Here is an 18,308-nt window from a genome sequence, read left to right on the forward strand (position 1 = left end):
GCACAGTAATATCCGCCTTGCTCAGGGATGGACTTTTAACTAGGCACATGAGGCATGTGCTTGCAGGCAGCCCAATGGGGAAGGGAACCCCTGCTCTGGGCCGTAATGTATTAGCAGCAGTATTTAAGATGGAGCCCTTGGCTCCGTATACATGTTATACTATATACAGTGTCATGAAAAAGTATTCATACCCTGTTAGCCTTTCCACATTTTTTCACATTAAACCCACAAACGGGGGAATTTTATGTGCCTCCAGAAGTAACATAATTAGTAAATTGAGTCTTCCTGTGTGTAATTTATTCTCAGTATAACTACAGCTGTTCTGTGAAGGCCACAGAGATTTGTCTAAGAAAATTAGGGATCAAACAGCATCATGAAAACCAAGGAACACACTAGACAGGTCAGGGATAAAGTCGCGGAGAAGAGTAACGCAGAGTTAGGTTATGAAAAATAGCCCGAGCTCTGAACATCTCACGGAGCACTGTTCAATCCATCATTCAAAAATGAAAGCATGGCTCAACTGCAAAACTACCAAGACATGGCCGTCCAACTAAACTGACATCCCATGCAATGAGAGCACCAATTAGAGAAGCAGCCAAGAAGCCCATAGTCACTCTGGAGGAGCTGCAGAGATCCACAGCTCAGGGGGGAGAATCTGTCTGCAGGACAACTATTAGGGCGCAGTCATACGGCTGTATAATACGGATGATGATCGCATTGCAATGCTTGGACAGGCCGGCGGCTCTCCTGACCCGAGTGTGACAGCATGTATTTCTATGCAGCTGTCACGTTCAGGTCAGGAGAGCCAACAGCCAGTCTGAGCATTGCAATGCGATTGTCGTCCATGTTACACGGCCGTCTGACTACGCTCTTAGTTGTATACTAGACAAATCTGACAAGAATAAAGCCATTTTTGAAAGCAAGCTATAAGAAGTCTCATTTGCAGTTTGCAAAAAGCCATGCAGGGGACAAAGCTAGCATGTGGAAGAACGTGCTCTGGCAAAATGAGACCAAAGTGGAGCTTTTTGGGCAAAACCTTATGTGTGGCGGAAAAACTAACACTGCATGTACTGCACCCAGAAAACACATCTAACCTCACTGAGCTAGAGCTAGTGTGCAAAGAGGAATAGGCAAAAACATCAGCCTCTAGTTGTGCAAAGCTGGTAGAGACATACCCAAGAGACTTGCAGCAGTAATTGCAGTGAAAGGTGGTCCTACAAAGAATTTACTCCGGGGTGTGTGGGGGGGGACAAATGCACATCACAGATTTAAGATTTATATTTTTAAAATATTTAGAAAACCATGTATCATTTCTGTTACATTTCACAAATACTTGCTACTTTGTGTTTGTATATCACATAAACTACTTCTGCGTTTATGGGTGTAACGTAAAAAAATTTGGAAAAATGTATGGAGTATGAATATTTTTTCAAGGCACTATAGGTTGTAGTTTGATAATAAAAGCATGTTTTTGTTGGGTTTATTAAAGATTCTGAAGGACTGTATCTATTAGCACCAAAGATGTAAATCTCATGCTACTCAACTAAAATCTCATCCATACAAAATTGTACCATTACACAATTTATTTAAAGTGAATCAGGCAGAATATTAAGAATCTAAAAAGCTTTTACATTTACTGGTGACATAGAAATAGTGACATTAGAAGGGACAGTGAGACCTGTTCTCCTGCTGTATGTGTATACTCAGTGCACTCACCATTGTCAGATACTTAGCTGGCAATACCCACTTTGGCCCAGAGCAGCACCTCTTTCTAACTGAAACCCAATGCATATTTGCACAGAAATCAACATTTTAGTGCAGTTATTTGTGGTTGCAAAAGTTCTCCCATTTTATAACTGCACTAATGACCCCTATATAAACTATAGGGACAGGAGCAGAGGGGCCAATATTTGTGGTGGGTTATACATGTTGCTACAATGTATTTGGTACACATAAGTAAATATACCATTATATGACTAATAGGCCTCATTTAGAACTTGAGATAAATCTGCCTTCATTTCCCAATATTACAATTAGTCGTCCATTACATAAACACCTTGACTAGAATGGACTCAGTTGTGCAATTGGCAATCAACAGTTTTCTTCATTGTGCAGCTATGTTCATTGATTGCTCATAGAGCCAGTGGTGCTAGATCGCCTGATCACAGCGAGTACGGGCCCAATGGGCAGTGTTTTGATGGCAGTCCAAGCTTCAAACCGAGTGAGACCTTGTAGGTTGATATTCCCCAACTGCAGTAATTCATCTCCTGTCTGAAGGGCTTCGTTCTTGTCTGACACACCTAGAAAAGCAAACATCTGATAGTTTAAATGTCAAGGTCCATCTTACAAGTTCATTTCCCACTGGCTGATCGGTGGCTCCAGTAAGGGATATTGCTGTTTCAATACCAAGTCAAGAGCAATATGTAACACTGCATCAGTAAGACTGCAGACGTTATGTCTTAAGCATGTAATCTACCTGTGACCCTGTGTGGAACTATCTCATTTCTATGGGTAACCTCTTTTCCGGCAATGATGCACTGCATTGGGCATTTAAAACAAATAAGTGCAATCAGACAGCTGCCGCTCTACATCAAAGCTGGGCACAAAGGTGCCGAATCGATTCATTAAACCGATAAACCAGAAATCTGGTGCCAAATTGTTTGAAATGTTGCAAAATCTTTTCTAAACTCAAATTGTTTGACTTTATGCCGGCTTCACCAACTTTTTGACAAGTGGGCAGAGCTTAGCAGAGAGGGGTCATGGTCGAGCATCATATTATACTACACAGAAGTGGTGTAAATGTAAACAGACATGGGCTGGAGTACATTTTATATGCTAGATCACAACAACTGGAAGATACACCAAAGTCAATCTGACTGGTGTACAAAACTTAGACCTTAAATACTAAGAAAGTGGGCTTCAGTACTCATACCCCTATCAGCCCTGAAGTACTGTGCCCCATATTACTGATTGGAGTCGAGTTCAGCCAATGCAGTCGTAATCATTTTATATAACTTTATGGCTTAAGGGATCTTCTCATGAATCATGTTCATACCAACACCCCAGGAGTACTAGCTGTTTAAGGGTCAGTAGTGTTTTTTGCATATCAATTTTTTACCTTTATGTTATTGCTAATCTGTGTTGGAAGGGTAGGCTTTGTACTGAATCATTCTCCTTCCCCCTCTGGCAGGAATAAAGTTCCTCTTTATTTTTGCACATAGATAATATGGGATCCAGAGTAGTGAAGTAGAGTTATTACGGAGTATTTGTGTCCACCTATGCTCAGTTCTTTAGTTGGATGTGCACATTGCTATTTCCTTTGACACGTTGAACACAAGGTGGCGACATATTATGTAAGTAAATGTCATGTTGGAGGGATCTTTGGACACCCTAATATACATAGTCTGAGGGTTCACATGAAAGAGGGGGATTTTACTGCCATACCTCTAATAAATGGGCACTATAAGTGGAACAAACATTATAATAAATAAAATATCTGCAGTTGCTTTGTGAGATTGGCACACAGATATGGAAAGTAAAAAAGCTTAATGCAGCAAGTAATGAGAGAATTGTCTATGTTGAGGTCAAGGATGAGGAACTAGGACTTTTACAGAGGAAACTAACATTTTCCTTACACTTAAAGAAATACAATGTGTGTTACAACAAATGAAAAGCTTAAATATGAATTCTCATTCCTTATCTACATAACAAATACACACAAGGGCACTGAAAACAATATTGTGTGATAAAGGTCAGTGTTATAGACCTGTGATGGTGCAAAGCAAACCCAAAACTGTATTTCTTCTACTAAGTGTACAGCTGCCCTCTAGTGGTTGTTCTGAGCATTTTCATGCAACTTTCTGACTATATAAAGTTGTAGAGCTTGCAGTTAGAATGATACCTTTTTATAGCAAACCGAATAGGTAAAGCAACCTTAGTTTTTTTGATTTTCATGGTAAAAAAGCAGTTAAACCTCAGACGTACACTCTCTCTTCTTTATACTGCAGCTTATACTGTATAAATATTATCAGGCATTAATAAAGCTAATGAGATATGCTCACCTTTAAATATCCTGTTAATGACAATAGGCTTGTCTCCATTAATGGAGCCCTTTCCTCCTTCTAAGCTGAATCCTAAACCAGTCAAATGCTTCTCAAGTGTAACAGTCATTGTAGATCCCGCACTTTCAGAATCTGTCAGAACAAAGGAGACATAATCTATAATAAACAGAAAAAACTAGCGCACAGGCTTACACAGCCGTATCCACCATTACCTTAAAGCAAATTTTGTGAAAGAATACAATTACAATACAATTATAGAAAGAGGACTAGAACTCTAGCGCCACCTATTGGAAGCAGCAATCCTAAAAGTCAATATCGACTCTTAAACGAGCTTTGCAATATGAAAAAAGCCAAGGCTTGTTAAAGAGTCAGTATTGACTTTTAGGATCGCTGCTTCCAATAGGTGGCGCTAGAGTTCTAGTCCTCTTCCTCTATGAAAAGACAACTTGCATATTTAATTTCCCAGAGGAGCATGCATAACTTACAAGTCTCCTCACTCTGACATGCCAGGCTTGGCTTATCATACTCCACAAGGAGAAATGTTACCCCTTAGACATTATAGCAAATGGTTAGCAACCCTCAGTAGGCTGTATTCTACATGAAAACCACTTTGTGGCCACATATAGACACATACAGCATAAACATCTCCCAACAGAATATAACTAAGCTTTTAATTTTATGTCTCTCATCGAAGGTTATTAAGGGGAACCCAAGAGGAGATTCACGCTACCCAAACCACTCGTCCAAGCAGGTCCCCGGTGGCTTCTCCCCACCACCCTCCCCCTTAAACTGACAGGTCTATCCCTTTACCCACACATAATGAGAGACCTGCCAGTCTAGTGTGGGGTGGGGAAGAGCCGACTAGTCATCCGAAACACATGGTCGCTGGGTGTATTTTCAAAGTTTATTTCTTCTGAAAAGCCGCAGTGTTTAAAAGTAAAACATACATGGCTGCAAAAGCGAAGCTGGTCCCCGATTGATGCTGCCCTTGGTTTTGGCAACATGGATCTCCTGTCAGGTTTACTTTAAAGAAAAAAGATAAAGAAGGACATATGTACTATGTAAAGATCAAGTTTTAGAGGAATAGGAAAATAGTTGTATAATAATAATAAATATCATTGGTAGTAGGAGCAATAGTAATAGCACTATTGCCGCCACAGCTAGTCTTACAGAGAAAAGCTCTAATGAGAGGCTGACCAGGGCATCTGCTCACATTCATTGTTTCATTCCTTTATAATAAGGAGAGTAATCCATTCATTTTGGTGTAATGTCATAGTTCGCTCTATACTCACCAGATAGCATTGAGTCATTAGAGACACCAAAGAAATCGGATGTGTCCATGGTCTGCCCTCCATCATTTTCTTTCTTTATTACAATGACCGCTTGTCTGGGGTGACGCGCCTGGCGCAGAATTCCAGTGGCATCATTATGGCTGACTCCTTTAAGTGATTTCCCGTTAATGGACAAAACTTTATCTCCTTTTTGTATTGTACCCTCTTGCGCAGTGAGTCCATCATGGAAAACTCTGTGAACCTGCAACAGGTAAAATTTTCACTTTCATGAAAGACTCGAAAATTCTGTAGATCAAATATAACACATGCTAAAGTAAACTACATTGCCATGGGCAAAAATATACAGCGATCCTTTTCAATTAGGCAATATGGCTGACAGAACTGGCAACCACGTGCTGAACCACAATACAAGCAGAAGAAATGTTTGTTGACACCTTCATATATTGGCATCTGATAAGCCCAAGACCGATATACAGTACACAAAACCAGTAGTTAGATGACCCATTACCTGTTTTAGTCATCTCTAGCAGATGAGTTGAAAGCATCTAGTAATGCCTGCTGATCTCTAAGCAGAAGTAGGCTGCCTTACAGCAAGTCTATTGCCTTCTGGTGATTGACTTATAAGGCCAGCACTAAAAATTTTATGTCATTATTATCAATGAACCGCAGAGCTCCATTCAATGTGTAGCATTCACTGACAATAATTGTACATCTGCTCAAATTCATGAGAATATAAGCTGATCTTCAGCACCTGGCAGTGGCTGCTACACACTGAATATTAAAATATAATGTCTGAAAAACTCCTTTGAACATTTACATAATTACATACTGTGATTTCCTTATTTTCTAGATCATTTCCTCCAGCAAGACTGAAGCCCAGACCAGTGCCTTCCTCCTTGTGGAGAACCACCACATGGATGTCATCGAATTGCTATAATGGGGAAATAAACAGAAATAAGATTACACATTTAATTCTTGGGACAAATTCCATGTCAGAATACAAATTTAGACTTGAATATTCTTAAAAACCTCCCTAAAATGCTGAATTTTATTAGCAAAAACTTAAAACCAGTATATTCTCCATTATATATACAGGTGCTTTTCATAAAATTAGAATATCATCAAAAAGTTAATTCATTTCAGTTCTTGAATGCAAAAAGTGAAACTCATATATTATATAGAGTCATTACAAACAGAGTGATCTATTTCAAGTGTTTATTTCTGTTAATGTTGATGATTATGGCTTACAGTCAATGAAAACACAAAAGTCATTATCTCAGTAATTTAGAATACTTTATAACAACAGCTTGAAAACTGATTTTAAAATCCGAAATGTTGGCCTACTGAAATGTATGTTCAGTAAATGCACTCAATACTTGGTCGGGGCTCCTTTTGCATTAATTACTGCATCAATGCGGAGTGGCATGGAGGCGATCAGCCTGTGGCACTGCTGAGGTGTTATGGAAGCCCAGGTTGCTTTGATAGCAGCCTTCAGCTCGTCTGCATTGTTGGGTCTGGTGTCGCTCATCTTCCTCTTAATAATACTCCATAGATTCTCTATAGGGTTAAGGTCAGGCGAGTTTGCTGGCCAATCAAGCACAGTGATACTGTTGTTTTTAAACGAGGTATTGGTACTTTTGGCAGTGTGGACAAGTGGCAAGTCCTGCTGGAGAATGACATTTCCATCTCCAAAAAGCTTGTCAGCAGAGGGAAGCATGAAGTGCTCTAAAATTTCCTGGTAGACGGCTGCGCTGACTTTGGTCTTAATAAAACACAGTGGACCTACACCAGCAGATGACATGGCTTCCCAAACCATCACTGATTGTGGAAACTTCACACTAGACCTCAAGCATCTTGGATTGTGTGCCTCTCCACTCTTCCTCCAGACTCTGGGACCTTGATTTCCAAATGAAATGCAAAATTTACTTTCATCTGAAAACAACACCTTGGACCACTGAGCAAGAGTCCAGGTCTTTTTCTCCTTGGCCCAGGTAAGACGCTTCTGGCGTTGTCTATTGGTCATGAGTGACTTGACACAAGGAATGCGACAATTGTAGGCCATGTCCTGGATACGTCTGTGTTTGGTAGCTCTTGAAGCAATGACTCCAGCAGCAGTCCACTCCTTGTGAATCTCCCCCAAATTTTTGAATGGCCTTTTCTTAACAATCCTTTCAAGGCTGCGGTTATCCCGGTTGCTTGTGCACCTTTTTCTACCACAGTTTTTCCTTCCACTCAACTTTCCATTAATATGCTTGGATACAGCACCCTGTGAACAGCCAGCTTCTTTAGCAATGACCTTTTGTGGCTTACCCTCCTTGTGGAGTGTGTCAATGACTGCCTTCTGGACATCTGTCAAGTCAGCAGTCTTCCCCATGATTGTGGAGCCTACTGAAATAGACTAAGGGACCTTTTTAAAGGCTTCGGAAGCCTTTGCAGGTGTTTTTTGTTCATTATTCTAATTTACTGAGAAAATGACTTGCGTTTTCATTGGCTGTAAGCCATAATCATCAACATTAACAGAAATCAACACTTGAAATAGATCACTCTGTTTGTAATGACTCTATATAATATATGAGTTTCACTTTTTGTATTGAAGAACTGAAATGAATTAACTTTTTGATGATATTCTAATTTTGTGAGAAGCACCTGTATATAACAAGTTAAGAAATTAAAAAAGGGCGACACAACATAATGTTGTAGAAAAGTATACAAAGCAGGTATAATGTAAGAGACAATTAGGTATATACTGTATGTGGACGACAATAAATCCAGCTAGAATTGTAGGCTTGGTACAGTATGTATAGATTCATACAACTGTGTATAAACCAAAACAAACAAAATTATGCAATTGAGCGTATAGGTAAATGATGGAAAATGCACCAGGTTTATTAAATAATCCCTAAGAAATGACAGGAGAGGGGGCACCATTTTGCATTATCCATAGGCTTCCAACTCAAGCAGGAAGTAATATGAGAGCAGGGATTACTAGGGACCATTTCAGCAACCTGGTGTGTTTTCCATCATTTATCCAGTTGGTTAATTGTGTTGGTTTTGACTGCTCCACATTTTTATAAATCCACCCATACATACCCTACCTCTCTAGCTGGATTTATTATTACCCACATATACAGTATACCTAATTGTCTCTTACATTATACATTCCTAATATACTAATCTACAATTTCTTGTTGTCTCTCCTATATTTAATGTCATACCTCGTAATATATTGTGGAATATATTGGTTTTAAGTGTATGATAATAAAATTCAGCATCTTAGGGAGGTTTTGTATATACAATCATGGCTGAAAGTGTTAGCACCTTTGAAATTGTTCCAGAAAATAAAGTATTTCTTCCAGAAAATTATTGCAATTACACATACTTTGTTATACACATGTTTATTTCCTTTGTGTGTATGGAAACAACACGAAAAAACGGAGAAAAAATCATTTCACACAAAACCCCAAAAATGGGCTGGACCATTTTGTCTATGGGGGCATGTATTTGTCCACGAGGGCACGTATTTATTCCCCATTCATGAGCTTGATTAATCATAACCAGGCAACAACACAAAAGGAAAAGAAGAACATACAGCCACAATAGCTTAGAACAGGTTTCTCAGTGTGAGATCTATAATGATATATAGTCTGCTCCCCTCCCTGATCTTGCTGCAGAGCTGTGTGGTGAGTAGAGCAGACATATGTGTGATTACTAACACTTCTTTAGTTTTCATCTCAAGCAGCCAGTGTGCAGGGAGGAGCAGTACAGATGAGCTGACAGCAATGTGAGGAGAGCTACTAAAGGGTTTATGAGACAAAGCTCAGTGAGGAGAGTACACTGTCTGTCATTACACGTCTCACACAGAACAGTCTACTCCCCTGATCTCAAGGCACACTGAGTGATTATAAAGTGCCAGCAGCAGAGATGAGTGTGATTACAAACACCTCTCAGCTTTCATCTCAAGGCAGTCAATGAGAGGAGGGTAAGAGCGGCAGTAACAGCTGAGCTGAGTTTTGTCTAATCACAGTCACTTCTAGCAGCTCTCCTCACAGTGCTGTCAGCTCTGCTCTACTGTCCCTCCTCCGACACTGACTGTCATGAGATGAAAGCTAAATAATTGTTAGTAATCAATATTCTGTCTGCTCTATTTCCCACACTTCGAAATTACATACAGCTCAGTGATAGACTGTCTATTACTACATGTCTCACACAGAGAAACCTGTCCTAAGATATTGTGAGAGCGTGTTCTTGTTTCCCATGTTTTACTGCCTGCTTATGATTAGTCATCCTCATACAGTGGAAGAAGTACACGCCTCCAGAGAAAAATCTCTGATAATGCCCAGTTGGGCTTATCATAAATTATAACCTAAACCTTATAAGCTAATATCTCCACAACTGAGAGGAGAGCTTTAAAAAAAAAAAAAACAACTACATTATACTTAGCTCTGCAACCACTATTCCATGATGTGGTCAGTTTAACATGCTAAAATAGTATGATTATCCACTTAGGTGGCTATATTTATAATTTCTTGTTGCTTTCAGACTTATTGACACTTATAGTTTACATTGTATTACATATTGTGCATTTTTTTTCATATCATTGACACTTCATAAATGTCTGTTACTGACAAACTCCTTTAGGTTTATTTTGTTTTTTTAAGAAACCATACCAAAATAGGAAAATGAGAGAACATCATAACAGAAGTCACCTTCAGTGTTTTCTCATCCAGTCCTTTAACTTCCTCTATTAGCTGTGTTAATTCTTCAAGGGGAAGTAGAGAGATAACAGATTGGCCTGCACTCCCAACCGTAGATGGCAGAGAAAGTGTCTGCCCAGAGATCTTTTCTTCTTTCTCCCTTTCTGGCTGTCCCACTCCATACCCCTTCAATTCAGAAAGGCTTTGAAAAGAGATTATATAATTAGCTGCATTGTTGAGTGGAACAGTTCGTGATGATGGCAGAAGCTGGTAACATAAAACAAAAAAGTTTCCCCAGAATCACATCAACAGGACCGGGACTTCCACCTATCATGAGAACAAGGGTACGTACTGTGTTGCCTTTTTGCATACGGTAGCTGTCAACCATGTGGATTGCCGCTACATTTAAATGGAACCTGTCACCAGAAATAACGCTATAAATCTGCAGATATGCGGTTAATCTGCAGGTTAATAGCGTTATTATGTTGCCCGGCGCCTGCACGCAGCCAAATGCAGTGGTAAGAAAATTAACTTTATTCTCCCCGACAGCACTCAGTTTCAGTCATGGGGGCGGGGGCGCCGCAGGTTAGGTCATTGCTGTGAGAATACAAAGTGGCCGTTGTAACTGCGCCCCCGGCCCTGACTGACAGCCACCCCTAATGCAGAGCCAGTGTCAGTCAGGGCCGGGGGCGCAGTTACAGCAGCCACTCTGTATTCTCAGAGCGATGACTGAACCTGTGGCGCCCCCGCCTCCATGACTGAAACCAAATGCTGGGAATAAAGTTCATTTTTCTTCTCGCAGCATTCGGCACCGGGCAGCATAAGAACTCTATTAACCTGCAGATTAACCTGATATCTGGAGGTTCATAGTGTTTTTTTCTGGTGACAGATTCCCTTTAATCTCTACGGAACTTACAGAGATAGTAGAGCTCTGTACTTCACTATCACTGCCCATCCCATAGACTTTGCATTGAGCAGCAGTGCACATATTCTCCCACGGCTCCATTCAAAAGGAGAGCATAGGACCTGTGTAATTTAAGACTGCACAAATTCTAGGTGCATCAACCTAAGACATACATTTTTTTTAAATGGTGAAATACCCTGATGATTTCTTGAGTTCCATGTTGGCTTTATCACAATATGTTATGCTAAAACATTAAGTAATAAATAAGCAGATTTAACCAAAGTAAACAATATCTTTGTTGTAATTTTTTACGGTACTGTTCATTGGAATTCAAGTACCAGAGATGTGTACAACCACTTGCAATCTTCTCACTGCAGGAGAGGTCTCTCTCTTACATGTTATTATACCTGGGAAGTAGGGAATCTGTCAATAGGATTAACCCTCCTAAGTCTTCTATATGGGCATGCAGATCATAGGAAGCTGAATACATTGATACCTTGATATCTGCGATCGGAGGTCTTATTCCAGAGAAATCCACATTTTTCTTATATGTAAATGAGCTGTTCAGGACTATGGGCCGGACACTGATCTGTATGAGAATCTGCCTGAAGACATTATTTTACATGACAGGGGGAGTTAGTTACCAGTGTGATGTGTAATGGCCGCTCTCTGCTCTCTGATCTCACTGCAGAGCTGTGTGTGATTATACCTGACACATCTGCAGGCTCCTCTCAGCTTCCATCTCACAGGCAGGCAGGGTTGCAAAACAGCAGAGCTGTGAGAGATGCAGCAAATGTGTTTGTGAGGAGACAAAGCTCAGTTCTAATATTCAGTTTTAGTTACATGTCTCACACTAGTAATGCCTACTATCGTTTATAATAAACTCTGGAGGCCAATGTTCATGCAGATCAGTGTCCGGCCCATAGCCTTAAACAGCTCATTTACATATAAGAAAAAAGTGGACTTTTCTGAACTGAGACATCAGATTGCAGATATCAAGGTATCAATTTATTAAGCTTCTCATGACCTGCATGCCCATACAGACGGCTTAGGAGGGCTGATCCTACTGGCAGATTCCCTTTAAGGTGCGTATAAAAAAAATCACAAGTAGCATTTACTATATTTCTGTGCTAGATCTTAACTGACAACATGTAAAATATAAATATTCAGAGGCCGAGAAGGTATAGGACATATTCTTATAAGTTGTAAACTCCATAATGTAGGGTGAATACTATATATTGTTATTGGTATGTCTTCTATGAAAAATGTGAAAGTCTTCATAGATTCTTGACCACTTGATCAAGTAAAACATACACACATTATAAAAACCCTTTTTTTGTCTGGTAAGCAAATTTAGATTACAGTCAAAACAACAGAGATCCTGCTGATATAGTCAAAATGTAGGGAACAATCATTAACTATCGGTAGCCTGCACACCAAGAAGCCTGCTCTATGCCACCATACCCGTAGTGTGGTTTGGATAAGGAATGGCTGAATCAGAGCTCTATCACAGGGCTTTGTGCAGCCATTTATGCCAGTTATACAGTCCACAGTTTGTTATACATTACATATAACCAGATTTCATATAACCAGAACCTTACAAAAGCTGTGTGACAGGTATCTCAGCCAGCCAACCAGTACCTCCTCTGTGATGATGAGAAGTAAGATCTCAAAAGCAGCACTGCCTATAGATGAGCGTGTCTGGTTTGGCAAGTTATGTTTCAAGTCTCTTTAAAGGACCACTCAAATATTGTTTTTTATTGCCCCATCTGTTAGCCATCAGCAATGTGTGTACACAGAGTGCTTTAAAATACTTACCGATCTCTGTTTTCTGCCGTTTCCAGTGCAGCTCTGGGCCTCTGCTGCATCATGTGACCACAACTGTGACCTGCTGGTTCACACATCTTCTATGTGGACCTAAAGTCACTTTCTCAATATAATTCTATGAGACTCTGACTCTTATAGGCTTACATTAGGAAAGGCACTACTGGTCTACTGTGTGAACCAACATGTCATAGCTGTAGTGACATGATACAGAAAACTGCTGAAAATTGCAGAAGACAGCGATCAGTAAGTATTGAAATGCACAAACTTTACAGACATTACTGATGGCTATTTGGGAGTGCAATGAAAAAAATGCCGGAGTGCTACTTTAATGGGTCAGAAGCTATCCTATAGGGTAGATACATATAGGTGGCACTACAGAGTTTTCTTCCTTTTGGAACAGAGATAATTTGCATCTTTTTCCTATTGAGTATAGCTCTTAATACTTCATACAGCAGCTGGATCTCTGTAATGAGAACTGGTATCTTCCAAGCACAAAGGACATAGTACAAGAGTAAACTCAAAGGGAATCTGTCACCCCCTGGGACTTTTCAGACCTCTAATATGGGCATACAGGTGATAGAAATGTGAATCTATACTTACCTGTCTTGCCCATATTAGCGGTCTGGTTGCTGTGTAATAGATTTTTTATTAAATTATTTCTGCTAAGTTCCGTGTCCCCCGACGCCAAGAAATGCCCGCCTACTAGTCCTATTTCCATATTCACCACACCTTCCCTGCATGTCACAGGGCCCTGTGACGTGAGGTTCCCAGCCGTATCCCGCGCTTGCGCTGTTTCCTCTGTATGGACGTCGCTCTTCTCCCTGCCGTCAGTTTAGTGTTTTGCAGCAGAGAACTTGTGCGCAGGCGCTGGGAAGGCAGAGTGACTCACCGATGCCTGCGCACAAGTTCCCTGCTGCAAAACACTACACTGACGGCAGGGAGAAGAGCGACGTCCATACAGAGGAAACATCGCAGGCGCAGGATCCGGCCGGGAACTGCATATCACAGGGCCCTGTGACGTGCAGGGGAGGTGGGGTGAGTATGGAAATAGGGCTAGTAGGCGAGGACTTCTTGGCGTCCGGGGGACGCTTAGCTTTTTTATAAAATTATTTCTGCTATTACACAACAGCCAGACCGCTAATATGGGCCATACAGGTAAGTATAGATTCACATTTCTATCACCTGTATGCCAAAATTAGCAGTCTGAAAAGTCCCAGGGGTGACAGATTCCCTTTAATATAGGGTAACTAATATAGGGTAACAGTTTGATTCTTATATTACCATTGGACATAGCTTTATGAAACCAAAGTAGATGTGTCATTGTCATCAGGTAAAACTGGAATGATGCATTCGTTTTTACTTTTTTATATTGAAATAATAACCCAATGCACACCTTGTAGAAATAATAGATAATAGTACTAATACTGAAATAAATCCACCCAAATAATACAAATTATCCATTACCCATGCAATGGCATGCGCACAACTGTGTACTAACACTATCATTGGAGAAATGAATGCTTCTATCATGCTCCCAGGGGAGTCTGGTGATAATGTGACCATTGGGATAAGCAGTATGTTATACATTCTCAAATGGAAATAACCAAAAATCCCTGACCGTCACACCCAACCTTCATTTATAGCTAATACTATACTGTGTGCATGTGTCTACATATAGAAATGCCATAGTGTCGGCATCTTAACCTTTTCTGAATTTATATGGTCAGTCATGAATGGTGTCCACAATACCAATAACAGGGATGTAGATATTATTTCTGATGCTTTGAATATCAGAGATCATGACAAATGTATTATTACAGCTATCTGTACAGGACATTACACAATGACTGCATTATATAACTTGTCTTACTTTACAGAAAATCCTGTGTCCAAATGTTGATTCTCATTTGATGAACCTGATGTGTTTTCTCCTCCAGCAGTCGGCTCAAATTGCCAAATATCGCTTCCCTGTACACAAGGCGACTGAGGGAAGGCCAGCAAGGATTTCATCAGGGCAGAAGACACCTGGTTGCTTATAGAATAGATTTTGCTGCAGTTCTCTGATATCCCGCTGTTATTGATGGATGGTGTTGAGGTCAGTGGATAACTCCTTGATCTTTGACTTGGAGTCTTCAGTGGTAAAGGCTCAGCGAGCTCCGTATATGAAGAATGGTGATGTGATTCATTGCTGGTACTGCTACTTCGTCTTGTACTCAATAACTTTGGCGTAGAGTGCGACTCGCTATTTCCATTCTTCTCTACAGTAGACACTATCAGAGGATCACTAATTTCTTTTATTTGACTTTCGACTGAGTTAACAGTGACCTTGTTGAATGAAACAGTAACACATTCTACTTCTAATTCCTTGTTAGCAGCCTCTTCCTGTTGGGCTGGATATCGAGCATTGGGCTTATCGTTCACTTTCGTTGGTGGCTGTGGTGTACTAAATGTTTCAAATGAACTTATTCTCTGTTTGATTGATGATGCCCTATTGGAAATTTGTGGTCTAAAACTGTTACTATTTTCCCTGGGTTTAACAAGAGAGGCATTCTCTGATGTTCTGTCTACATTCTTAGACCCTCTTAAACTGTGACGAAACCAAGCTGGCTTGGGTGCGACTGGTGGTCCTTTCTTCAAATTTCCTACTTCTTCATTTCTGCACGTGTGGGAACCACATTCCATACTCTGAGTCTGTGGCTGCCCATGGTCTTGTTGAGCAGCAGCTGAACTATCCACTCCTGTGATAATTCTTCCATCCAGATCCATTAGATTACGGTCTTCAGATAATATGGGACTAAATAAATTTTTAATACAGTCAGATATCCTGACCCAAGGATCTTCTGGAGCTGTATCAAGGCTGTATTCAACACGGGCCTGTCGTCTTAATAATGGCTTGTGATGTGATACAGGTGGATGCCCTATAGAACATAAGTAAAATTAATTGTATAATGATGTTAAAAAGGGGCTGTCCAGCTGCAGAAAATATACTTTATATTTTCTAATATGCATGTACTTGTGTGGTATGATATGGTATGCTTAGATCGTCCTATTTTAGCCCCCTTACCTGGTCCTACTTGCTCCAGTTTCCTATTATTTTCGACACCTACTGTATCAGTACATGATGAAGATAACTGGATTTCTGGCTCAGTTCAATAGCTAAGTCAGCCTCCTTCTACTTAAAGAGGTTGTCCACTATGATTAACATTGCCCCCATTGATTAAAATTGTGGCAACATGTCTTTTTGTAAATACTTTGCATGTTCTTTATTTTCTGTGAGCGGAGCTATTGCTGGCTGCTCACCAGGCGCCACGTGACCCCCGGCTGCAGCCGGCTCCGACATCCGCTGATGTCACGTCAAGTTCTGGTCGGGCGTGACCCAGTGACACCCACCACCCTGATTGATGGGCTGTGGGCAGGGTTTCACTGCACATCACAGCCCAGCATCCACCGCGTGCTTTCCCTCCCCTCTGCTTTCGTTGTGTGGAATTAAAATAAAGGTATTGCTAAGTCCCCAGCAACAAGATGGTGTAATGCAAACAACCAGGGAGGTAGTGTAGATGGTGCAGAGATAGCAGTCATGCCTGATGCCCAAGGAGGGCATTTAGGTTTTGCAGGAGCTTCTACCTTAGTATATAAGTGTTCCACAAAGATAAGTGATCACTTATTTCATAGCGATTCACATTATATAGGTTCACACATGCTAGGATACCCGACCAGGATGATATTTACATCCCTTATATTGCAAGTTAGAAATGCAAAGTCCTAATATCTACAACCAAAAGCTATAACAAAGGCATGATTAGCGAACATTTAGATGTGGCATCATTTAAGCTGTAGATTTTGACATGGTGATGTCATATTCAAGAATGCATTGACCAAGACCAATATGTTCAGCATGTAACGGTAGAAATGTGAGGACAAAGGCGACATTAGGCAGTGACATACCTGTATCTGGAGACTTGCGTTCACCAGTCGTTGTGTGCGAGGATTCGGTAGAAGATACTGTTGTATCTAAGACTCTGTGGGCTGTCATTTGCTGGTTTCCTTTTAGCAACAAGTTTCCTCCTTCCTGTGAAACAAAGCAGTCGTGTCAAAAACAGTATTATGTAAACCACAAGATCTTCTGTAAGTGCTGTGCACGGTTTCTGTGAGTGTGAGTAGGCAGGTGCTCGTCCTGATCTCCACGAACATATCACATAGTACTTACTGTCCACTAGTGGGAACGGGTCTTTCATTGACCAGCAGCCAAGAGCAAAGTAGGGCATCCCAATATACTCATTGTAATGGTTAGGACTACTGCCTTCCAGGAATGGCCACTCATCCCGTTGTGGCCAAAGCATCATCTATTTTTATGTTTCATATTTTTCCTATGTTCACACCTTCTCTCAATACTGTGAGTTTTTTCAAGGTACTTCTATTTTTCCTACAGTTTTAAACCCCCATGAATCATGATGGATTTTCCTTACAATTTTTGAAACATCACTTTTTATTAGGCCAAAGGGCTTGACATAGTAGCTTTTGGCTTGGCTTATTGACACATTGTGATTTCTGTATCCAACAGTTATAAAAAGCAGATATTTAAAGGGGATATCCATAACTTAAAAAAAAATGTGCCTAAGGACTAACAGGCAGATAGTTGCTACCTACCTGCCTGTTGTGCCTGGCACCATTCTCTGCCAGCAGAGAGCGATCACTGATTTCATTCAACAAAGCGGCAGTTTCTGTTCCTGTTCACAGGGCGGGACTACTGATGTCATGCTGATTGACAGCTCCCCGCTGCCTAATTGGAGGAAGCCGGCTGTCAATCAACACGACATCAGTAGTCCCACCCTGTCAACAGGAAGAGAAACTTCTGCTCTGCTGACAAGGAGTAGCTGAATCTCCAGCAGGAGCAGTCAATGACTGGCACCAGGTACAGCAGGGAGGTAGTTGCCTCTGTTAGCAGCTACCTACCAGTTAGTGCTTAGGCACATTTTGTTTTTTTAAAGTCCTGGAAATTTGAATTTGGCGGCTTTACCAAATTTTCCTGAAAGAGAGCCCTGCTGATCATAAGAACTTATATAATACAGGAGAGAGGAAGAGAGGACCTCGCTAATCGTAAGAGCTTACACTCTACATGAGAAAGAAAGAGAGGGGACCCCCCTGATCAGATTGATTATGTAAATGACACTCAGCTCAAACTCTGATCAGAGTTTGAGCTGAGTGTCAGCTTACTGTGATCTGATTCTCTCACATGAGAGAATCGTAGCACAGGTGAGGAGAAGATGGAGAACTTAATCTCTCCATCTTCTCCATTGTCTGAGTCTGCGGATGTCCGATTGTACTGAGATGAAATCCGAGTTCAGTCTGATGTTTTACATGCTCCGATAGACTTGAATGCGTGCATGTCACGCGTTTTGCGGAGCCACTCACAGCATGCTGCGATTTTTTTTCTCATGCAAAATCAGCATGAGAAAATGAACTCTGATCAGCACTGCTCCATAGAATAACACTGGTCTGAGTGCTATCCGATAAAATATCGGATAGCACT

At 40.8% G+C, this 18,308-nt stretch overlaps 1 protein-coding gene across 2 annotated transcripts in view; it reads right to left on the reverse strand.

The window, feature by feature from the left end:
• Positions 1–1,384: 1,384 nt before the first annotated feature.
• The window catches only part of IL16 (interleukin 16), a 219,654-nt gene continuing 202,730 nt past the window's right edge, over positions 1,385–18,308 (reverse strand). For both annotated transcript variants that reach the window (XM_073653140.1, XM_073653139.1), the window contains exons 14-20: positions 16,724–16,847; positions 14,649–15,696; positions 10,060–10,249; positions 6,183–6,284; positions 5,354–5,594; positions 4,062–4,193; positions 1,385–2,300 (exon numbers count right to left, since the gene is read on the reverse strand). In XM_073653140.1, coding sequence (XP_073509241.1) covers positions 2,122–2,300; positions 4,062–4,193; positions 5,354–5,594; positions 6,183–6,284; positions 10,060–10,249; positions 14,649–15,696; positions 16,724–16,847 — 2,016 coding nt within the window. In that variant the 3' untranslated portion in view covers positions 1,385–2,121. The remainder of the gene's footprint in view (positions 2,301–4,061; positions 4,194–5,353; positions 5,595–6,182; positions 6,285–10,059; positions 10,250–14,648; positions 15,697–16,723; positions 16,848–18,308) is intronic.

This window comes from Phyllobates terribilis, unplaced genomic scaffold, assembly GCF_046119375.1.
Source record: "Phyllobates terribilis strain yellow unplaced genomic scaffold, ASM4611937v1 Scaffold_11__3_contigs__length_659146591, whole genome shotgun sequence".
NCBI classification, from domain to species: Eukaryota; Metazoa; Chordata; class Amphibia; order Anura; family Dendrobatidae; genus Phyllobates; species Phyllobates terribilis.